The sequence below is a fragment of the Leucopleurus acutus genome (assembly GCF_964270905.1).
Source record: "Leucopleurus acutus genome assembly, chromosome: 8".
Classification (NCBI taxonomy): domain Eukaryota; kingdom Metazoa; phylum Chordata; class Mammalia; order Artiodactyla; family Delphinidae; genus Leucopleurus; species Leucopleurus acutus.
This window is the reverse complement of record NC_139151.1, coordinates 82,814,799-82,840,058: the sequence shown is the minus strand read 5'-3', so window position 1 is coordinate 82,840,058 and position 25,260 is coordinate 82,814,799. Positions and strand designations below refer to the sequence as shown.

Below are 25,260 nucleotides of genomic sequence, written 5' to 3'. Positions count from 1 at the left end.
CCCAATCTAACTTTTTGCTGGGTTCAATTACCATCTGAGTTGTGAGGTTTCAGAAGCAGACCCAGAGATGACCCAGATGTTAGAATTACCAGACAGGGACTTAAAAAAAAAAAAAAACTGATTAGAGTATCTAGTCGAAGTGGTACACAACACTAGAAAGGAAAAGATGAAAGAGACATGAAAACTATATAAAAAGAGACAGGAGAAATACTAGATACAAAAATTATATAATAAAGAGTAAGAATTTCTTTAATGAGTTTATCAGCAGGTGGACACAGTAGAAGGAAAAATAAAACCAATGAACTTGAAGACAGGTTCACAGAAATTATGCAAACTGAAATAAAAACAGAAAAAAAAAGACTAGGCAAAAAAAGAACAGAGTATCCAATCTAATATATATGTAATTAGAATCCCAAATGAAGAAGAAAGGAAGAATGGAGCAGAAAAAAAAAGGTGGAGACATAATGGCTGAAAATATTCCAAAACCAAAGAACGAAAGATATCAACCAAAAATCCAAGCTCAGTTAACCCTAGATAGGATAAATGCAAAGTAATCACATTTTAGGCACATGCCAGAGAAACCACTAAAATCAAAAGATAAAGAAAAAATTTTGAAAGCAACCAAAGAGAAAGACACATTAAAAAGAGGATATGAATTACAGCTGACTTCTCATCAGAAACAACTGAGTAGGAATATTTCAAATAAAATAATAACATTATACTATGGAGTTCATAGCATATATGGAGATAAAATATATGAAAACAAGAAGAAAAGGGAAGGAAGGTGGTAAATGGAAATGTACTGTTGTGAGCTTCTTACACTGTGAAGTAATAGTATTTGTTGAAGGTAAATTCGATAACTTAAAGATACATATTATAAACTCTAGAATAATCACTAAAAAACATATATATTAATCGAAGCATAACTAAACATTCAACAGAGGAAATAAAATATCAAAAAACACAATTCACCCAAAAGATGCTAAGAAAGGCAAAACAGAGGAACAAAGAGCAAACAGGACACATCCAAAAAAAGATTATAAATTTAAACCCAAACACTGCCAATAGTTACATTAAATAGAAATTAACTAGGGAGTGGGGGTAATGAGGTGTTGTTCAAAAAATACAAAAAAACTCCCAGTTACAAGAGGAATAAGTTCTAGGGATCTAATGTACAGCATAGTGACCACAGTTAACAATACTGTATAGTATACTTAAAAATAGCTAAGAGATCTTAAAAATTCTCACCACACACACACGCAAAGATAACTATGTGTAGTGACAGATAGGTTAACTAACTTATTGTGTTAACCATTTCCCAATATATATGTATATCAAATCATCATGTTGTACACCATAAACTTACCCAATGTTATGTGCCGATTAGATCTCAGTAAAGCTGGGGGGAAAATGTAAACGGACTAAGCACTGCCAATAAAAAGGCAGAGATGGACAGACTGAAATTTTTTAAGATCCCAATTACTCACTATATACAAGAAAACACACATTAAACATAAAAGAGACACACTGAAAGTGAAAGGATAGAAAAAGATAAATCATATAAACACTAAGGATAAGAAAGGTGTGTGGCTAAGAAATATCAAAGTAGACCTCAGGAAGAGTACTATCAGAAATACAGAGGGGAATTTTATAATGATCAAAGGTTCAAATTCATGAAGACAATCTTAAATATATAGCTGTACGTAATAAAAAGGATCCCAAATAAAGAAAACAAAAATTAACAAAATTAAAGAGAAAAACTGACAAATCCACAATCACAGGCAAAGACGTTATGTCCTTCTCTCAGAAACTGATAAAACAAATCAACAAAAAAAGAAATCAATAAGGATATAAAATATTTGAATGCTATCAGCTTGACCTAATAGACATTTATAGAACAGTACACTCAATAACAGCAGAATACATATTTTTCAAGTGCATGGGAACATTCACTAAGATAGACCAGATGCTAGGCCATAAAAAAGTTTTAATTAATACAGAGGAATGAAATCATACCAAATATATTTTCTAATCACAACAGAATTAAATTAGAAATCAATAAAGAAAGTTCTGAATATTTTCCAGTATGTAGAAATTAAACAATGTACTTCCTAGTAACCTACAGGTCAAAGAAAACTATTACAGGAGAAATTTTAAAACAGTTTGAACTGAATAACAAAAATACACATATTAAATTTGTGGGATGTACCTAAAGCAGGGCTCCTGGCTTAGAGAGAAATTTATAACTTTAAGTGACTATGTAAGTATGTAAGAAAAGAAGACAGGTGTACAATGAATGATGCGTGTTTCTACATTTATAAACTAGGCAAATAAAAGCAAGTAAGTAGAAGAAAGGATATCATAAAATTAAAAGCAGAGACCAAGTGAAGAGAAATAACAAATATAAAAATATCAACAAAGTAAAAGTTGTTCTTGGCAAAGATTAAAGAAATAGATAAACCTCTAGCAAGCCTCACCAGGAAAAAAGAAATAGATAACACAAATTACCAATATAAAGAATCAAAGGGAAAACATAACTATATAACTTAAGCAATAAAAGGAGAATAAGAAGATAGTATGAACATTATGACAATAAGACTTCTTAAATGAAATGGAAAAATTCTTGAAAAACACAATTCACCTATGTTGACAAAACAGAAAATAGAAAATCTGAATAGCCCTATAGCCTCCAAAAATAATTAAATTCATAATTGCAAAATTTCCTACAAATAAAACTTCAGGCCCAGATGACTTCCCTAGTAAATTCTATTAAACATTTAAATAAGAAACAATGGCAATCTTACACAAACTTTTTCAGAAAAGACAGAAAATGGAATCATTTCCCAATTCTTTTATGGAGCCAGCATAACCATGACACTAAATTTAGACACAGACATACAAGAAAAGAAAATTATACCAGTATACACCATGAACCTAGACATAAAAGAACAGCAACTGGAATCCTGCAATACATAAAAAACACAATACTTCATGAACAAGTAAGATTTGTTTATCCTAGGTATGCAAAATAAGTTTAACGTAAGAAAAATCTATATAATTCAGTATATTAATAGGTCAAATAAGGAAAACTAATACATGCAAACTTCAATAAAAGTAAAAAAAAAAATCTAATAAAGTTCAATACCCATTCATGATAAATACTCTCACCGGCCAGGAATAGGAAAAATTTCCCCAACCTGATAAAGGGCATCTTAAAAAACACAGCTAACACTCTACTTAATAGTAAAATATTGAAGGTTTCCCCCCTAAAATCAGGAGCAAGGCAAGGATATTTCCTCTCACACTTCAGTTGAACACTGTAACAGAAGCACATAACTAGTGCTTTAAAGCAAGAAAAATAAATAAAAGGCATACAGATTACAAAGAATTAAAGCTCTCTTCATTTGCAAATGGCATAATTGTGTTGGTATAAAATTCTAAGGAATCTACAAAAACAGCTACAGGACAACTGACAAGCAAATTACCAAGACTGTGGGATACAAGATCATTATATAAAAATAAACTACCAAAAACATTTCTAAAAACTAGAAATAAATCTAAAGAAAGACGTGTAATACTACACTGAAAGTTCTAAAATATTTCTGAAATTTAAGATGACTCAAGTTATGGAGAGATCTAACATATTCATGGATTAGAAGACTCAGTATTGTTAAATATTACTAAATGTCCATTCTGCTAAAATGGATATATATTCAATACAGTCACAATTAAAATTCAAGCAGTATTTTTTAATAGAAATGTATAAGCTGATTCTAAATGTCTACGTACATGTAAGCAATCTAAAATAACCAAAATTAATTTGAAGAGAAAAATAAGATTAGAGAATTTAACTTTATGTGACTTTAAAACTGACTATAAACCTAGAGTAATCAAGAAAAATGTATTAGTAAAAGGATAAACAAATATATTCAACAGAATAGGGTCCAAAAATAGACCCATCTTGCCAAAACAATCCAATGGAGAGAGGAAAATCTTTTCAATAAATGAGGAACAACTGGATATCCATACTTAGAGAAAAACAAAAACATGACTTCCTATATCACACGATACATAAAAATCAGAGGCCTAAAAGTAAAAGCAAACTATATATCTTCTAGAAGAAAACACAGGAGAATATTTTCATAACCTTCTTAGAGAAGACATAGAAAACACAAATCATAAAACAAAAATCTGATAAATTATATTTCACCAAAACAAAAAACTTCTCATCAAAAAGCACCATTAAGGAAATGAGCTGGCAAGCCATAGGCTAGGAGAAAATACATACAATACATACACAAGCTCAAGAATATATTTAATTTTTAAAAACGAGCCTTCACAAAAGAAAATTATACAGATGGCTAAAATCACATTAAAAAAGAGCTTAACATCATTAGCCATCAGAGAAATAAAAAATAAAACCACAATGAGATTTCACTATAAACACAGAAGGATTGTGCAGCAGTTCTCAATGAGATACGGAGGTTTACAATTTTTAGAGCCAGGAGACATTTGTAGTTGTTACTGGCATCTAGAATGCTGCTAAACATCCTATAATGCACTGGACAGCCCCACATAACAGTTATCCTGCCCAAAATGTCAATGGTGGCAAAACTGAAAAACCTCTAATAGATTAATTGAAAGAGACTAATAGCATCAAATATTGGGGAAGATGTAGAGCAACTGGAACTCTCAGATATATTACTAGAGGGTATGCAAAATGGTTCATTCACTTTGTTTGACATTTGACAGATATTACCATATTAAGTGCAAATGGCTTCTTGACAAATTAAACGCCAAACGGCCTACAAGGCCCTGCATGATCTAAACCCAGTCTACTTCTCCAGCCTCATCTCTCAGTTAACTGAGGCACAAGGATGATACAGTATTAGGAAATTTTTCAAAAAAGTCTACTTGATGGGCTTCCCTGGTGGCGCAGTGGCTGAGAGTCCGCCTGCCGATGCAGGAGACACGGGTTTGTGCCCCGGTCCGGGAAGATCCCAAGTGCTGCGGAGCGGCTGGGCCCGTGAGCCATGGCCGCTGAGCCTGTGCGTCCGGAGCCTGTTGCTCCGCAACGGGAGAGGCCACAACAGTGAGAGGCCCGCGTATCGCAAAAAAAAAAAAAAAAAAAAAAAAAAAGTCTACTTGATTTTACTGACAGAAATCTTAAAAATCCTGAGACAAAAGAAACCTTAACATCATTTAGCTCAACTTATTACCTAAAGCAGAGATAAATAATACATTCTTGACAGTGAAACATCTACTGTCTTTCACAATAAACACTAAGTTATGGCAAAAATCTCATAGATCTATTTGATAAGAACTAGAGAAACAACTAATGTTATATAAGTAATGGTCCTATACTCTTTTTGTAAACTGAGTTAACTGGAGACCATTATAGTTAGTGATACTGGCTTAATAAACCTCACAATATAGGCTGAAAAAATTAATATGGTAGTTTAGAAAGATACTATCTATTTATAAATACCACAACTCATTTCACAAAAGAATGGAATCAGGTGAAAAACAGTGTTTAACTGGCCTAAGTCAGTATTATTCAATAAAAATATACTGCAAACTATAAATGCAAGACACATATGCAATGTTTAAAAAGCAGATGAAGTCAATTTTGATAATACATTTACTGTATATGCAAATATATGCACATATATTATGTATAAAATATGCAAAATAGCCAATATAACCAAAATATTATCACTTCAACGTTTAATCAACATAATATTTTTAGACTATTCTATATTCCTTTTCTGTACTAAGTCTTCAAAATCCAATGTGTGTTTTATACTTACAGCACACCTCATTTTGGACTAGCCAAGTTTCAAGTGCATAATAGCCACATGTAGCTAGTGTCTACTGGATGCTAATGTCGCTTATAACATGACACACTTCAAGGAATTTTACATGGATTATTTCATTTAATCCTCCCTGAGGAACATACAGGGGAAAGTAACTTGCCCAAGTTCTCAAGGTTAGTTAGGGGTAGAATCAGGATTTTAACTTAATCAGCATGACTCAGATCTGGTACAAACCACCATGCTATCTCACCTCAAATCAACTTTTTTCTTTTACAATATTACTGAAACTTTCAGTTAACCAAATTAATACTTTGATTCCTGCTTTGATATTACATATTCATTTTACGGACACCTAAATTTCCGGTCACATAAAAAACCTGATTTTCCCCCTATGATTTAGAAAATGAAAGAAAAGACTTACCATTAATATGAGTTTTTGATACTTTTGCTTCAGGTCTGACACACTTGCAGATGGGTCTGCCTCCAGAATGCTGTACCAATCCTTTTTTGGTATCTGCTCAAATGCCATCATCCCTCGAACAAGAAGTGGGCCTTCTCAGATCAACTGAATAGGAATATTAATGACAATTCATTACGGTTTGAGTGTATCTAAGAATTAACTAGGTACAGCTTCCCTAAGTTCTGTAATATTTAATTAAGTCACGATTATAATGCAAACCTTAAGTATATATTTTCATTCAAGACGCCCCAAGAATTTCATATATGAGTATACAGACAAGTGTGAAAAACCTGATATTTTCATGATATACGCGTACATCTTAAATTAATAAGTATACAACAGCATTAAAAAAAAAATAGAAATCGATGATGAACCCGAATGGTGGATGACCCTCTAAGCAAGGTTATTTCTGCTAGTCTCTTGATAAAAGCGACACACAGTACGCACTCACTAAACACACTAGAGTTTAACAAATGTTTACAAAAAGAATAAATATTCTTAAAAAGCAAAACGAAGAATTAAAATGAATTTGGGAGCATTCCCTCTTAATGTCTCCAGTTCACTTCTTTTCTTCCAGATTACCTTAAAAGAATAACATGCGAAACTGGCAGTCAGCACCGGCAGGTAGAGAGCAACAGTCCCTCGGTTATCGGAGAGGCGCTCAGACCTCGCAAGAGCTCCTGAACCTGTTCACTGGAGGATACGGCAGCCCTCCAGCAACCGAAAAGACCCCTCTAGGAGCCCCAGAACCAGGAAACCTCTTCCCACAGCCATGAACTTAACGAAACATCCGGAGCTTCCTCAAAATTGGGACTCGGAAATCCTCTGCATTCACAGTCGGCTCTGTAGCCCAGCCACAGGCCGGTACTCTCTCCTGGCTTCACTAGATATCAAACTTACCAAACTTAGTAGAGCCACAGGCGCTCACTCCTCTCCGGCCGCCTTCCAAACCTCGGAATCCGTTTCTACTTCCGCCGGAAGTCATTGCCCTGACGCGATCACGTTTCTAGCCGAGCCGCAGTGGCTGAGGCACCGATCGGAAGCGCCGTTCCGCCCCCCTGGACGCGGTCGCTATGGTAACCCAGTCGCCGCTACCACGGAGTTTACCAACCGTAAGTGCCCGAGCTTTGGAAAAAGGCGTTCTTCGCCTCGTTCTAACTCGCTCTTATCCTGGCTCCCCGAATGTCGCTTCTCTTCTCTTCCTCAGCGAGCACCCCCATCCCCCGGGCTTCCTCCGCCTTCCCCAAAGCTTCCTCCGCTTACTCTACCCAACGCCGAACGTAGTACTATGGCGGGGGATGGGGGGGTGAAGTGGGGGTACCGTTGGGATTGGCGGGATGAAAAGGATGAGGAGAACTGATTCCTCCCGTTTCCCAAGACTTCCTTTGGAATGTTCTCATTTCAAAATTAAGAGAACTAAAACGTATGCTGAGTAAAGTTTTTCAGTTTTAATATTTTTTTCTGGAAGAGATGTTCAACTTAGTTATTTCTTTTAGATTTTAGCAACCAACTTGAAAAATGAAAACTTTTCAAAATCCTTTCACACTCTTAGCAAGTCGTCCTGTTCCCAGGGTAGCCATGCTATCTTTCAAGCTCACAGAAAAAGCAGAATAAAACGCTCGCTTTGAGACTGTTGCTGGGCACTCCAAATGGGCACTTAGTTTTTTTGTTAGCTTTTTCCTTCTTCCCTCTCCCTTTCGTTTGTTCTGTTTTTCTCTTGTATTCTCAAACCTGTGTGCTGCTTACCTTATATTGACTATTCTTTCTTGCACTGTACCTGGAGGTGAAAATTCATCTTAGTTCTCCGCAGCATGATATAAATCTCAGTTGGAGATGTTAAGGTAGTTTTTTTGTTGTTACTGCTTAGATTTGCTTTCCTTCTTCCTTTTTTATCTTTCTTCTACCAAACCTCCGTTTGAGAAGCCGTCAAGACAAACCCTAAGCACAATGAAGAAGATATTTTGATATGGTCAATTATTTAATGATGGTATGAACAATAAAGAATAACTGGATGATACAGGAAAGTTTAAAAATCTAAAGAGAAAAGTATAGTTTAGGTTCTTCATAGGATTTTGTCATCTTTAAGGGCAGACACAACGAGCATTATACTAAGTCAGAGGATCTGGTTTTCAGTCCTGGTTCTAACATACCTTCTGTGTGGCCCTAAGGATACCTAAAACGACAGATTTAAGTGTTCTTCTGAAAACCTTCCTATACAGTACTATCAGAACGGCACCCACTTGAATTTTTTTTTTTTTTCCAGTACGCGAGCCTCCCACAGCTGCGGCCTCTCCCGCCGCGGAGCACAGGCTCCGGACGCGCAGGCCCAGCGGCCATGGCCCACGGGCCCAGCCGCCCCGCGGCATGCGGGACCTTCCCGGCCTGGGGCACGAACCCGCGTCCCCCACATCGGCAGGCGGACCCCCAACCACTGCGCCACCAGGGAAGCCCCCACTTGAATTTTTATAGCCCTCAAACTTCCCTTTTCCACTGCATAGTCCTTCTTTGTATAGATAGTTATGCTCAGGCCCTTCAGTTTTTATAGAAAGAGCACTTTATTTTGATTTATGAATCCATTAGTGTATTGTGTTCTCTCTTTCATTCCTCTTTTTGAACAAACTTCTGAAAACTCTAATCACAGTACCTCAATTTTTTCAATTTACATTTATATATATATATTTATTTGAATACAGAAAGAGATACACATTTTTTGTCCCCACCAAATTCCAAATGTTCTTTCATTTCATATCAACATACTTTAGTTTGCATCCCTAAAGCATACTTTAGTTTGAAACTTTTTGTTTCATCTCCATAAAGTCATTATTCCACCAAAATTATCAATAATTCACTGATGTTATCCAAATCTACTGCTTATTTATATTTCCCTAGTTGTCTCAGAAATGTCTTTTTATTTGCTTGCGTCATGATCCAAAATCTACACATTGCAATTGGTTGTTCTGTCTCTTAAATATCTTTTAAGCTATAGCAGCCCCAATTCTTCACTACTACCTTGTTTTTTATTTCTTTTTCTGCCATTGGCTTATTGAAAAAACAGATCAGTTGTCCTACCATCTGAATTTATACCAGAATAAACTTCTTTAAATACTTTAAACACTTTTTACATAAATCCTTGCTCATTAGGCTTCCTTCATTTTTTCATTTTTTAGAGCACTACTGTCCAAAGGAAATGCAGTGTAAGCCACAAATGCAAACCACACATGTGATTTTCTTTTATGACATCATCATTGGGGTATAATTGCTTTACAATGTTGTTAGTTTCTGCTGTATAACAAAGTGAATCAGGCATATGTATACATATATCCCCATATCCCCTCCCTCTTGCCTCTCCCTCCCACCCTCCCTATCCCACCCCTCTAGGTGGTCACAAACCACTGAGCTGATCTCCCTGTTCTATGTGGCTGCTTCCCACTAGCTATCTATTTTACATTGGGTAGTGTATATATGTCAATGCTACTCTCTCACTTCGTCCCAGCTTACCCTTCCCCCTCCTCGTTTCCTCAAGTCCATTCTCTATGTCTGCATCTTTATTCCTGTCCTGCCCCTAGGTTCATCAGAACCATTTTTTTTTTTTAGATTCCATATATATGTGTTAGCATACGGTATTTGTTTTTCTCCTTCTGACTTACTTCACTCTGTATGACAGTCTCTAGGTCCATCCACCTCACTACAAATAACTCAATTTTGTTTCTTTTTATGGCTGAGTAATATTCCATTGTATATATGTGCCACATCTTCTTTATCCATTCATCTGTCGATGGACACTTAGATTGCTTCCATGTCCTGGATATTGTAAATAGTGCTGCAATGAACATTGCGGTACATGTCTCTTTTTGAAATATGGTCTTCTCAGGGTATATGCCCAGTAGTGGGATTGCTGGGTCGTATGGTAGTTCTATTTTCAGGTTTTTAAGGAACCTCCATACTGTTCTCCATAATGGCTCTATCAATTTACATTCCCACCAACAGAGCAAGAGGGTTCCCATTTCTCCACATCCTCTCCAGCATTTATTGTTTGTAGATTTTTTGATGATGGCCATTCTGACTGGTGTGAAGTGGTACCTCATTGTAGTTTTGATTTGCATTTCTCTAATGATTAATGATGTTGAGCATCCTTTCATATGTTTGTTGGCAATCTGTATATCTTCTTTGGAGAAATGTCTGTTTTGGTCTTCTGCCCATGTTTGGATTGGGTTGTTTGGTTTTTTGATATTGAGCTGCATGGGTTGCTTGTATATTTTGGAGATGAATGCTTTGTCAGTTGCTTCGTTTGCAAATATTTTCTCCCATTCTGAGGGTTGTCTTTTTGTCTTGTTTATGGTTTCCTTTGCTGTGCAAAAGCTTTTAAGTTTCATTAGGTCCCATTTGTTTATTTATTTTTTTTATTTCCATTTCTCTAGGAGGTGGGTCAGAAAGGATCCTGATGTGACTTATGTCATAGTGTTCTACCTGTGTTTTCCTCTAAGAGTTTTATAGTGTCTGGCCTTACATTTAATCCATTTCACACATGTGATTTTAAATTTCTCAGTAGCTACATTAGGAAAATAAAAAGAAACAAGTGAAATGGATTTTAATGATTTATTTATTTAACCCAGTATATCCAGAGTATGATCATTTCAAAATGTAATCAGTATAAAAATTATTAATGAAAAAAAATTATTAATGAAATATTTTACATTCTTTTTTCATACTGAAGTCTTCAAAAGCCGGTGTGTATTTTACCTGTACAGCTCACCTCAATTTGGACGAGCTACCTTTCAAGTGCTAATAGCCACATCTAACTAGTGACTGTCAAACAGGGCAGGTCTAAAGGATAAAGTCCTACCTCCTTAACCCAATATTCCTCCCCAATATGATCCTACTTTTCCAGTCTCATCACCTATTACCTCTGTACATGAAACAATTAAACAATTTGGATATTTTCTTGGTGCTTCATAATTTTGTTCAGATGGTTTGATGGTTCCTCTTGCTTATAACATCATAGCTCTTTTCTTCCTCCTATCAGTTTTATTCCTCCTTTAAGGCCTATCTGTTCCATCAAGTCTTTTATGGTGGCCCAGTCCTTAGAAATTACTTCCTCCTCTCAACTTTCATAGCAGTCCTGGGTGTACTCCACATTTGTACTCATCCTAAACCACAGTGTATTGTTACACACTTTCAGATATATTTCTAATTTCCAAATCAGATTGTAAACTCTCTGAGGGCAGGAACACCTCTCAGAGAAGCTAAGCACCTGCTTTAATGCCACATTCTCTGGAATTCTAATGATGTGTGTCTACAATAGTTTTGTTTCTCACTATTTTAAGAAGGTAATTTATTCATTTTATGTAAAGCAAATATAACATAAATATAAACTGTGTTAGCATAATGGTTATGAGCATGAACTCTGGGGTCAGACTGCATAGGTTTGAATCCAGATTCTGCCTTGTACTGGTTAAATGAACACTTTAAGTTAATTAATCTCTGTGCCTTAGTTTCTTCCTCTATAGAATAGAGGTAATAATAGTATCTCCTTCATAGGTTTGTTGTGAGGATTAAATGAGTTAATAGTGTCTGAAAGTAAGTACTCAGTAAAGATTAGGTATTGTTATTATTAATAATGAAATATTTGTTGCTCAGTTTTGATGTATTAGAACATTAAGAATTCATAACAGTATTTTAGGAGTTTCCAAACAGAGCAAATGAAAGCCACAAACTATTGAATTGGAAAAATGAAACCAAACCCAAATGTTTGTTGAACTGTAGTTTGCCAGATGCATTAGAAGCATGGGCAGAAACCTCTTAATTCCTGTGTCATCAGCATCTAACATAAGCAAAGAAGGCATACATTAACTATTTGATTTCAAGATGATTCATTAAGTACTATATCTAGAGCTAGATATAGATGTAGATATAAATATAGTTATATAGATATAGCAGAGGTTTGAGACCATTTGTTGTAGTGATAGCAATCACATTCTTATTCAATTTATCACTTTAGTACTTGCCTACACATAAACTTACTAATGTCCACCGTACATTAACAAATTCTTACCTTGAGATCATATTAGTAAATTGTGCTTCTTATTGATGGATATTTGCCATATATGCAGCATACTTCTGTTAATTATTTCTTAGCCTAGGATTATACTGATATTTACTTAGCTCTCTCTACTGGTTTCATAACCAACTCTTCTTTAATTTCCTTGATCTTATTATCTCTGAATTTTTAGGATTTTTATATCAGTGAACTAAGCTATATTTATTTTTATTTATTTATTTACTTATTTTTTTCCGGTACGCGGGCCTCTCACCGCTGTGGCCTCTCCCGTTGTGGAGCACAGGCTCCGGATGCACAGGCCCAGTGGCCATGGCTCACGGGCCCAGCCGCTCCGCGGCATGTGGGATTCTCCTGGACCGGGGTACAAACCCGCATCCCCTGCATCGGCAGGCGGACTCTCAACCACTGCGCCACCAGGGAAGCCCTAAGCTATATTTATTTTTAAGTACCACAGAATATTATGGTTATACACTGAAATTAGATGATTGCCCCTAGAGCAACTTAAGACTCTATTGGCTAGTGATGAGATTAAAAAAAACACAAAAACAAAACCACAATGACATAGTACATATATAGCCTTCATTCACTTATTCATTCACTCAACAAATATTTGTTGTCTACTAGGTGTCCCACGCTGTTACAAGAAACACAAGACAGAGTTGGCTGTAGCCCTCTCAAAATCTTAAAGTTTATCTGGGTAGACAGACAAGCAACTGAAATAACTGTGCCAAGTGCTTTGCCAGAGGAAATACAGGTTATTTAATTGCCGCAGTTAATAACTTGCAGTTATGTCAATAGAATTAGGCAGATTACTTGACTGATTGAAATCTTTGAATCAAAATGAGGCTAATCCAGGAAGATACATGGAAGTGCTAAGTTTTAAATAATGCTGTGGCAGAGAGGAGAGATGAATGAGTAGAATTAGAGAAATTTCCTTTTTTTTCTTTTTTCTTTTTTTTTGGCCAGTTATCTTAAAGGTTTAGACAGTATTGAGAATCAGCTCTAATGAACAGTCCTATCTCATCTTTCGGAAGTGGTTTTTCATTTTTGCATTTTTTCCTTTCTCTGATTGTCTTCACTTGATCTATTCTCTCTTTTGTCTTTCAGCAGTAATCATCAGTGAACATTCATTGAGTTTAAGCAAGGCAGTGCACTAAGCAGAGGAGACAAAGAGGTAAATCCTTTTCCCTGTCGCCACACCTGTTGCTGTGTTTTTCTTGTGTGCTTAACTTCAGTTGTGTCAGTGTTCTTTCAAGCTGGTTTTGGACTTCTTAAAAGTCTTTATCTTATCTGAAATTTTTGTGTCTGTCTTCCTAGCTTCTTCACATCTGATGTTTTAATCGTTCTATGAACCTATTAAAGACACTGAATATAATCCATCTTCTGTTTCTCTTTAGTAATCATAATAAATACCAACTTATTATTTCCCCATTCACTTCTTTACCCCTTTCTCATTGTCTGATGACCACTCTGAAACCTTGTAATGATCTCTTCAAACCATGCAGTGATATGCATTTATATGCTCTATTTTTTAAAGCATCCCCTCTTCTACATTTTAGTTTTTTAAACCTGAACTTTTTTAAGTTAATTTTGTCTGTAATTGACTCACAGAAGAAAGGTTAATTTGAATGATCAAGGGGTGTTAATTTGTGGGTTAAAATGTGTTAAACAGTTGATATGAAGTCTGTTTAAGTCAATTAGAGAGTGTAATGAAGCTGTTTCCAGAGTGTTAAGGAACCTTTTGAAGTCAACTTGGAATTCACTCCTGTGTATCAACCAAGGCACCTGGCTAAACATGCCATTGCACTTAGGTTTTTAAATTTGTTTATATTACAATAGATACAAATAGGTCTACATACTTAAAAAAAGTTTGACTTTATTAAGATTCTTACATTTTGCTATAGGAAATAAATTCATGATTTAATTCATTAGCAACGTGAAAAACATAATTAGTAACACTGTTATCTTTGTTACTCTCATATTTTTTTCTAAAATAAAGTGCAACTGAACTCTGTAACCAACAAAACATTTCTGCGTTTTTGTTCGTTTTTAAAACTAGATTAGTGTCATTATTGTTGAATTATTTTTAAAACTAAGTACCTCATATAGAAAGGGACCATAAAAAGACATGTAAAATTTGGTATACTCATTTAAAGAAATGATTTGTTTTCCCCTCCAAAATTATTTGAAGTAATATGAAACATTTTAGTGTTGGTAATATCTTTAAAATTTTCAAAATAGTTAATGTTATTATGCAGAGTTTAATGTTATTATGCTCAGTTTCAATAGTCGAATATAATTTTTGTGTAATGATAGGTATATTTAAGATGAGTGAAGCAACTTCAACAGTTCAGATCCACAGAGATATGAGGGTAGAAATCAAATTTTAGAATACATTCTTCCCTTAGCATCAGGGTTACTGTGGTACTATTTTTTATCACTTGTGTCAGTTTACTAGTAAGAAATATATTCAGCATTTCAGCTTCTTCTTGCAACCATTCAGTTTAATTATTTAGAGAGTGAAGAAAAACAACTCTTACATGCTAAAGGGATTTCTGCAATGACAGATTAGATGCCAAAATAATGAAACCACACAACTTAAAAAATATACTGAAGAATAGATGTTTTCTGATGAATTTCCACAAAAATATCGTATTTTAAAAACATTTTAAGCAACTCATAATATTACTTTTTAATCTACTGTAGAAGCACTATGAGTATAGTGTTTTGTAGCTCATTAGCTATTTAATGAGTTTTTTTGTGTGATAGTTAAAGTAACAGACAAATGACAGATTGTTTGCCTTTAATGATTTCCCTGTTTCAAGCCCATTACAAAGCAATTAGAAATCTGACAGCATTTTCACTCTGCATTACTGATCATCTAAAGTGATGAGGAATGAGAGGTGATGAATATTAATTGTATATTTTCATATGATTATCATAAATTATTACCTTGTCTGATGTGCTGCAGGTGAAGTGGGAGCATAAGAGAAAGACAGTCAGATACATTAATTTGAAAGACTATATGACTTTTCTTAATCTTTGTAGTATAAATTCTGATCTGCAGTGTTAGTCTCTATGAATATGAAATTAATTCTTTTTAACTTCTAGCTATATTTGGGGTAACTTAAATAACTTTTCTTATTTCAGTGCAAGAAAAGGAAAAATTATTTCATAGTACAATGTACATATATGTATTTAAGTTCAGAATTTTAAGAATCTAATTTAAAAAATGAGATAGTGAATTTTGTTGATATACATATATACAATATTCAGATATATCATTACAGAGGAGAAAGATATACTTAGAAATAGATCTTATGTTAGTCTTAGGTTAAAGTCAGGTAATCCTGCAAAAGAGGAAACAAGAAAGTGTAACCAGATGTAAAAGATTTTTCTGGGTCCTCTGTAACAGTTCTTTTACTCTTAGTCCACTGTATATCCTGTTTCCCCCATGTCTTGCTTCAGGTAGATGAGCCTAAGCCTGTCACTAGGACTCAAGTGCTGTTGTTACTTGGTTCTCAGCCCTGAAAAAGTAGCAAAGGTTGGTCCAGAAACTAGATAATAGTCTTTGGTACAGGAAGAATTGGCAAGCTTAAAGCATTTGAGCTGATTAGAAATGTATTTGGATCAATTTTACCAAAGTAAATTAATTTATATTTTGATATCTCTCTAATTATAGGTATTAGTTGATAATCAGTAAATACTGAATTGAGTTGAATTTCATTACAGTAATGAGGCCATGTCTTGCTTCCGTCTTGTCTTTTGGACCTTTTTGCTGTGGTTTGCTCTGTGGCATACCGTCCCTCAGAGAGGCATGCCATCCTGGATCCATCTTTATTTATGAACGTCATAATCCATATGATAATATGATTATAAATCAATAAAAATGGACTTTTCACATGCTTCTTAGAAATCATTCTCCTTACTTTATATTCAACTCCTCAACTCCTTTTTGCTGATATTCTTTATCTTCTCTTAGTCCAGACTTTAAGTTGATCCTTTGTACAGCCCAATTCTCCTTTTCCACTTCTAACATACCACCAACCAACATACTTACTTGCCTTTTGGCTAAAATCCCCACTTCTTCCTTTAGAGGAATTGGTTTAGAAATTTTACATATTTTTGCTGTGACAGAGAATAGCTACGCATACCTGAGTTTATAGTAAACTGGGCGGCAAACCATGACATTGTTAGCAAATCAACAGCTGAGGAAACAAACACTCCTAAATCGTAAATTGTAAATACCTGGTTACTTGCCCTCATTTCCTTTTGGGTTCCTCAGTACAAGTAATGTCCTCTTAAGCTTGGGAAGGTCTCCAATTGATTGTTTCCGGCGTATTTAGACTTAGAAAGATAGTTAAGATCAAACAAACAATTCGGTGGCCAAATTTTTTTCTTTCTAAGATATTTATATTATTACTTTAAATAGTAACAGAGGTTGGGAAAATAGGGATGTTAATTACATAATGAGAACAACACTTACCCTGGTCCAATAAGCAGCTCAGTTCAAGATAATGTTGGCTCTTGTCTGATTAGATTCTTGTCTAATACAGACCAAGTGTTTGACTTCCTTCCCAGCTGGGACCTCTTTCCTCCATAGTTGTGCTTCTAACCCCCCTGTGTACTTAGCCAGCTGGTCACATGACACAGAGACCTCTCTCCTTGAAAACTGGGCTCATTTCTCCACTCCATACACTTCTTTACACTGTCTCCCTTTTCTAACCAAACAGCAGCTATTCTTTACACTTTTCAAGTTTCAAGTGTTTTTACTTATATTTAAACACCACTCTTACTCATCATTTACTCTAGTCATAGAGGATCCTTTTAAGTCATTCACAAAGCATTCCCTCTTTCCCTCTCAAAATTCCTACCTAAAAAGGGTTTATGTCTTCTACCAGTACAGTACCACTTAACTGAAGCAGCAAGTCATTTAAGATCCCTAGGGAAAAGAAAGGTCAACAAGTTGGAAAGAGAACTAAGGAAAAAATTTCTTATTAATTTCAGAGATGTCAGGGATCTGATATGATAGAGCTAAAACATAAATGAGTCTAAGATTCCTGACTAGTCATTAGTAAAGACATTGACTCAGTTCTGAAACAGGCCCTCAAGAGAGAGGAGATATGTCAACATCCATTGGCTTAGCGTTGAAGACGGTTTTCGAATTATTTTATTCCTAAACCATTTTCCCCTACACTAGATTGGAAAATAGAGTAAAAAAGCTTACAATACTTAACTAGATTACACTGTTCACTTCTGACTTTATAATATGATCTGTCATTATATCAGAAAAAGATACTAAGTTCATCTGGCATATTTGGCTTTTCAGATACTGTGTTGGTTGTTTTCCAATATTTTATGCCCTTCTAGGTGTTACTAATTGATTGTTTAATTTGTTACTGAATGTTTCCAGGTTAAACTAAGCTGTCTAATTACCAAAATCATTTCCCCTTGTTTTAAAGATGGGTATGATTTCCCTTTTCCAGTCTCCAGGGACATTTTCCCATCCCTTTAAGATGGTGAAAGCAAAAGGAAGTGGTTAAAAGTATTGAGAGGGAAGAGGAATAAAAAGATGATATTCTTTCTTCCCTTTGCAGTAGTCACATCATCCATGTGACTTATTCTAATCTGATAGTCATAAATATTTGAGTAATATTTTAATTCATTCTTTGAACTTCTTAAAGTTTAAATTTACTGTCTCCCCAGGAAACAAATGTTTCTCTTTAATAAAAGTAAATTGGATCATGCATATGTGTCATAAGGAAGTTACTCTTGCAGGTTAGTTCAGTCAATCCTTAAACATTATAGTGTGTGGTTTCTTTATCAAGGAGTTAGCACAAGGTGAGCCCCAGAGTACACTGTTCTAGCACCTCATATTTGGCACCCTGCCTAGAAGGTGATCTTTTAAAATTTTTAAGTTCTCCGGGAGAATGGTACATAATAGTTGTTATTGAAACAAATTGGAAGTACAAATTTATGTAATCAGATTTGAAGGATTTGTTTCCCACTAATAGTTGAGCAGCTTTCCTGTTTTGGTTGGTTTAACAATACCTTTCAGTAGATTTCAAACTTCACATCATGGCTGATAGAACCACTTCTCTCTCCCCCTCTCTAGAAAATGTATCCTAATCCCTCTTAAACTTGAAGTATAAAATTCAGAACACTGTATCAGTATACTTCTGTGTCTTCTAGGGTACCTGTAAACCAGAGATTGTATTTTAATAAAGGGAAAGGAGAAAGAAAAGAACTCCTTAAACTCCAATTTAGCACACTGGCACAAAGATTTTCGGATCATTTATTCAAGTGGTTAGCTCAAGGGTTAGCATTAACTTTGGGGGCTTCTTTGTGATCAACAGGGCTTTCAGTTTTCCATGGTCAAGTGCTCCATTTAATGCATGTGAATAATAAACTTAAGCAAATTAAAAGGGAATTTCATGCTTGGGAGGTAAAGAAGTTTATGCAATTTTACCCTTACCTAAAGAACTGACCACTAAAGTAATATAGAAGGAAAAGAGTTTTTTTCCTGCCTTCATTTTGGAAATTTGATTTAAGAACCTTAAGATTTCCCATATAGCATTTAAAAACTTTTTTGAGCCTGCTCCATTGCTATGTGATAACCTTTTATTTCTAAAGAATTAGGTGTTTCTCTCTCTAAATGGGGAGCTAAAGCAAGAGTTGAATTTTTTTACCTATAAAATATGCATAGTTATGAAAAAAGTATATACATTTGAAAATTGCATGTATTTTTATGCTCCTATTTACTTGTTACTGTGGCAACCACCACACTGCCTAGTATTTATGTTGTCTATGATTCAGAGCACCTTTTCAAAAAAATAAATATGCCAGAACCATGTATTGGTTTACTTTGGTGTTTAGAAAAATGTTTATTCTAATGAATATTTTTGAAGAAAAATAGCAATAAATAATGTAAACTTCAGCCAAACGTAAATAGTACCTTTTCCTGTAGTATGTTTTTAAAATCGAAGCAATTACATTTTTTCTTTTCCTTGTTATGAAAATCAGAATAAAGAATATAAATAATGAATTTTCAAAACTTATGAGTTAATCTTGAAAGGTAGTCTCTTGATTTTTATGACTTAGTATTTTGATTCATAACAAATTTCTGAAAATATAAAACATGAACACTTAGATAAAATGCTTAATGCTAGCTACGTAAATCAGAAAATATAAATAGTTGGCATTTCTGATCACAGATGGTTCTTTGAATAAAAGATTTATATTTTGTATTTGAAATGAAAGGCATGGTTGCTATTATTTTTCTTACTTTATTTTAATTATTTAAATTGTTTTCTGACATGTGTGATACATAAATATAATTTCTTAGTGTTAAACATCAGAATGGGAATTATGAAGCATCAAATGAGACATGTTTCATGTCACGTATTACCTGTTAAGAAAAACTGCAATACAACATTTAAGTACAACAGAATAGTGAGCATATTGTCTCTGATACTTGTAAAGAGGATGTATCTGCAGTTTCACAGTTTATGTTGACAGTATCTTTGTGGGAAATGTAATTATCAAATGAATTATAACATATCCTAGTATTAAGATTATTAATAGTAATTTTAATTGCCTTTTTCAAGATAATTGGATATGTTCTCATAAGTATATGGGAAAGGGGGCACTGAGCTAATTAGATATTTTGAACTCAGTTATCTTTAAAATCTCTAGAAGTTTAACATATAGCCTATATTTCAGGAATTTCTTCTTTTAATTGAATGGTTTTCTAAGTAGAATTCAACTAATTTGTAGTTCATAAAATCTTACTGATTATCCCTTGATATTCCTCCTTGAGTACTGATATGATGAAAAATTTAAATAATGGTATGTATATATTTATTTGAGGTATAGATGATTTACAATACTATATTAGTTTCAGGTATACAACATAGTGATTCAATATTTTTATAGGTTATACTTCATTTAAAGTTATTAGAAAATATTGGTTATGTTCCCTGTGCTATACAATATATCCTTGCAGCTTTTTATTTTATACACAGTAGTTTATCCCCTCTCCCTATCTTACCCCATCCCCCTTCCCTCTCCCCATTGGTAACCACTAGTTTGTTCGCTATATCTGTTAGTCTCTTTCTGTTTTGTTATATTCATTCGTTTTGTTTTTTAGATTCTACATATAAGTGATAACATACAGCATTTGTCTTTCTCTGTCTGACTTATTTCACTAAGCATAACATCCTCCAGGTCCATAAAATCTTATTGATTATCCCCTGATATTCCTCCTTGAGTATTGATATGATGAAAACTTTAAATAATGGTAATTTTTAAATTAAATTTTCACTACCAGTTAGAAAATTATTCTTAAATTGGTAAGGCTAAGAAATAATATTTTATTCCAGTAATGAGTGCTGTTAGGTAGGCTTTCTATATTTCTGTAGTTTTAGAAATTGGTACATGTCTAAAAAGCAAGTCACCTTGGAAATACACATCAGCAGGTTTAAAATTGTTCATACATTTTAATCTGGGAATTTAACTTCCACAACTTTTTTTTTTAACATCTTTATTGGAGTATAATTGTTTTACATTGTTGTGTTAGTTGCTGCTGTATAACAAAGTGAATCAGCTATACGTATACATATATCCACATATCCCCTCCCTCTTGCGTCTCCCTCCCGTCCTCCCTATCCCACCCCTCTAGGTGGTCACAAAGCACCGAGCTGATCTTCCTGTGCTATGCGGCTGCTTCCCACTAGCAAGTATTCAGTGGTACGGTCAAAGGTGTGAACAAAAACCACAACTTTATTTGAGATAGGAAGCATTTGGATCAACCAGCTAGGATATTAAAAAAGTAATTAAAAAAATCATGTTCTTGGGACTTCCATGGTGGTGCAGTGGTTAAGAATCTGCCCGCCACAAAGTAAACCATAAACAAGAAGAAAAGACAACCCTCAGAATGGGAGAAAATATTTGCAAATAAAGCAACTGACAAAGGATTTATCTCCAAAATATACAAGCAGCTCAATATCAAAAAAATAAACAACCCAATCCAAAAATGGACAGAAGACCTAAATAGACGTTTCTCCAAAGAAGACATACAGATTACCATCAAACACATGAAAGGACACTCAACATCACTAATCATTAGAGAAATGCAAATCAAAACTAAAATGAGGTACCACTTCACACTGGTCAGAATGACCATCATCAAAAAATCTACAAACAATAAATGCTGGAGAGGGTGTGGAGAAAAGGGAACCCTCTCGTACTGTTGGTGGGAATGGAAATTGATACAGCCACTATAGAGAATAGTATGGAGGTTCCTTAAAAAACTACAAATAGAACTACCATATGACCCAGCAATCCCACTATTGGGCATATACCCTGAGAAAACCATAATTCAAAAAGAGTCATGTACCACAATGTTCATTGCAGCTCTATTTACAATAGCCAGGACATGGAGGCAACCTAAGTGTCCATCGACGGATGGATAAAGAAGATGTGGCACATATATACAATGGAATATTACTCAGCCATAAAAAGAAATGAAATTGAGTTATTTGTAGTGAGGTGGATGGACCTAAAGTCTGTTATACAGAGTAAAGTAAGTCAGAAAGAGAAAAACACATACTGCATGCTAACACATATATATGGAATCTAAACACAAAAATGGTTCTGAAGAACCTAAGGGCAGGACAGGAATAAAGCAGATGTAGAGAATGGACTTGAGGACATGGGGAGGGGAAGGGTAAGCTGAGATGAAGTGAGAGAGTGGCATTGACATATCTACACTACCAAATGTAAAATAGATAGCTAATGGGAAGCAGACACATAGCACAGGGAGATCAACTTGGTGCTTTGTGACCACCTAAGGGGGTGGGTTAGGGAGGGTGGGAGGGAGAGGCAAGAGGGAGGGGATATGGGGATATATGTATATGTATAGCTGATTCACTTTGTTACACAGCAGCAACTAACACAACAGTGTAAAGCAATTATATTCCATTAAAGATGTTAAAAAAAAAAAAAAAGAATCCACCTGCCAGTGCAGGGTACAAGGGTTTGAGCCCTGGTCTGGGAAGATCCCACATGCTGCAGAGCCACTAAGCCCGTGTGCCACAACTACTGAGCCTGTGCACTAGAGTCCGCAAGCCACAACTACTGAGCCCGTGTGCCACAACTACTGAAGACTGCTTGCCTACAGCCTGTGCTCCACCACAAGAGAAGCCACCACAATGAGAAGCCTGCACACCGCAACGAAGAGTAGCCCCCACTCATTACAACTATAGGAAGCCCGCACGCAGCAACGAAGACCCAACGTGGCCAAAAATAAATAAATAAATATTTTTTAAAAATCATGTTCTCAACAAATATTTAATAGCATAGGAATATTCTCATTAGGTGAACACAGCTATATATAAATTGGATTTTAATATGGTCACACATTTGTTTAAAGTAAAGACTATCTATCTCTGTAAATTTCATTGATCAAAGTCAGAAAACAAATATTCAAAAATTATAATGGTGGCTAACTCCAAGGTAGGAGATTGTAAGAAATTTTATTTTTTATACATATCTTTCCAATCTTAATATGGGGATTTCTGTAATAACTGCAGTTATCATCATTCAAATTGTTTTTAATAAGAGAAGTTAATTAAAATTGGACACAGTCATTATAATGAAAATTCAGCTAGTGAAGGAACAATAAATATTGTCTTGTTCAACGTTGAATCCATTGTCTTTTTTTTAAGTCTGAAAATAGTTGGTGCTTAATAAATATTTAATGATTGAATGGATGTATGATGGGATCAGGAATTAGCAAAGTGGCTTTAGGAAAAACATTTGGAGGGCCACAAAGATGCCTTCTTTATGTTTTATTTATCATAACAATGGGTGATAATAATATGATAAGAATATACAAAAACTGCTCTGCTAACCATAATTCTGGTAGCATAGAAGGCAAAACTAGATGGCTGGGTTTATCTTAGTATATTTAGTTTATAGAGTTGTACAATTACAGCTATTAGAACAGAACAAACAAGCAAAAACATTTATCATTGAGATTCCAACAGGGGGAAAAAAAACTTGTTTGAGAATTTCAATCTCCAGCCCTTAATCTCACCACCTTTTTTCAACTGAACTATTATTTTTATGAAGCAAGTTTAGATGACAACTATTGCATTATGAAATACAAGTGGAATACAACTATTACATTATGAAAGAATAGACTTCTATAGTAAGCTATATTTCTGTTGTCACAAAATTAATTTAAAAAATAATAATTAGTAACAAGGTGATTAATATGTAATTTACATGTTTATAGGGCACCAGAAAGGTGTTTTTCAGGAAGAAATCAAGTGTCTTCCTTCACTGAATTGAATGGTCAGCCTTCTAGACAAGCTTTTTGGGAGATGGGGCTTTACAAAATGAGATATCTGAAAGGGCAGCCTTCCAGGTGTCTCCTAATAATGAGTGTAGCAGCAACTTACATGACCTCCTGAACCAAGGTCATTATCTACCTTGATAATATCTTATATACCTGAGGGTGCAACTGTGGGATTTAATGGCTTCTACTGGGGTGTGGAGACATTGTTTCAGCATTGGAGGGAGGTTAATGGCAATTAAATCAGTGAGGCCAAATCTGATGTCAGGAAACATGATATGTCACTGCTGGAATGCTACAGTAGTCCTCAATAGACAGATACATTCTGACTTGGAGGGATATGGCCAAGAAGTCTGCCTCAGGATTTCCAAATATGCATTGCTTGGGACTGGTCTTTAGAAGTTACCTCTAACTCTTCTATCAAATATGGACTAGCTCTCTGCTGGGAACTGCAGAACAATGACCTTCTGAAGCCTTTTCTAAAAATTAGAACTTAATTTTTTTAGAGCAGCTTAAGATTACAGCAAAATTGAGGGGAAGGTACAGAGATTCCCCAAATAAGCCCTGCTCCCACACGTACATAGCCTCCCCCATTATTAATATCCCCCAGCAGAGTGGTACATTTGTTACAATCGATAAACCTACATTGACATATCATAATCACCAAGAGTCCACAATTTACATTAGGGTTCATTCATGGTGTTCAATTCTGTTTTGGGCAAACGTATAATGACATGTATCCATTAATTATGGTATTATACAGAGTACTTTCCATAGAAATCTTATGTTCCATGTATTCATTTCTACCACCCCTCCCCCAACCTCTGGCAATTACTGATCTTTTTAAGTTCTCCACAGTTTAGCCTTTTCTAGAATGTCAATAGTAGGAGTCATACAGTACACAGACTTTTCAGATTGGCTTCTTTCACTTAGTAATAAGCATTTAAGGTCCCTCCATATCTTTTCATGGCATCATAGCTCATTTTATTTTTTTAGTGTTGAATAGTATTTCATTATCTGTATAGACCATACTTTGTTTATCTATTCACCTACTGAAGGACATCTTGTTTGCTTCCAACTTTTGGCAGTTATGAATAAAGCTGCTCTAAACATCTGTGTGCCAGTTTTAATGTGGACATAAGTTTTCAGATTATTTAGATAAATATCAAGGAACATGATTTCTGAGTCATATGGTAAGAGTGTGTTTAGTTTTGTAAGAAACCACCAAACACTCTTCCGGTGTGGCTGTACCTATGAATGAGAGCCCCTGTTCCACATCCTCACCAGCATTTGGTGGTGGTAGTGTTCTGGATTGTGGCCATTCTAACAGGTGTGTAGTGGTATCTCAGTGTCATTTTAATTTGCATTTGCCTGCTGATATATGATGTGGAGCATCTTTTCACATGCTTATTTGCCATCTGTATGTCTTCTTTAGTCAGGTGTCTGTTAAAGTCTTTGGCTCATTTTAAAATCAGGTTGTTTGTTTTCTTATTGTTGACTTTTAAGAGTTCTTGGTAAATTTTGGATAATAGTCCTTTATCAGATATGTCTTTTGCAAATCTCTTCT

At 34.9% G+C, this 25,260-nt stretch overlaps 1 protein-coding gene across 2 annotated transcripts in view; it reads right to left on the bottom strand.

Annotated features, from left to right (window-relative positions):
* Positions 1-7,238, bottom strand: part of DNAJC24 (DnaJ heat shock protein family (Hsp40) member C24) — a gene marked incomplete at its 3' end in the record, with an annotated part of 61,464 nt that extends 54,226 nt beyond the window's left edge. The window contains exons 1-2 of one of the 2 annotated variants that reach the window (XM_082844014.1): positions 7,177-7,238; positions 6,238-6,381 (exon numbers count right to left, since the gene is read on the bottom strand). In XM_082844014.1, the coding sequence (XP_082700140.1) occupies positions 6,238-6,348 (111 nt within the window). In that variant the 5' untranslated portion in view covers positions 6,349-6,381; positions 7,177-7,238. Of the gene's footprint in view, positions 1-6,237; positions 6,382-6,858; positions 7,017-7,176 lie in introns of those variants that run through there. The other variant, XM_082844015.1, reaches the window with a different exon arrangement.
* Between the last annotated feature and the right edge of the window lie 18,022 nt (positions 7,239-25,260).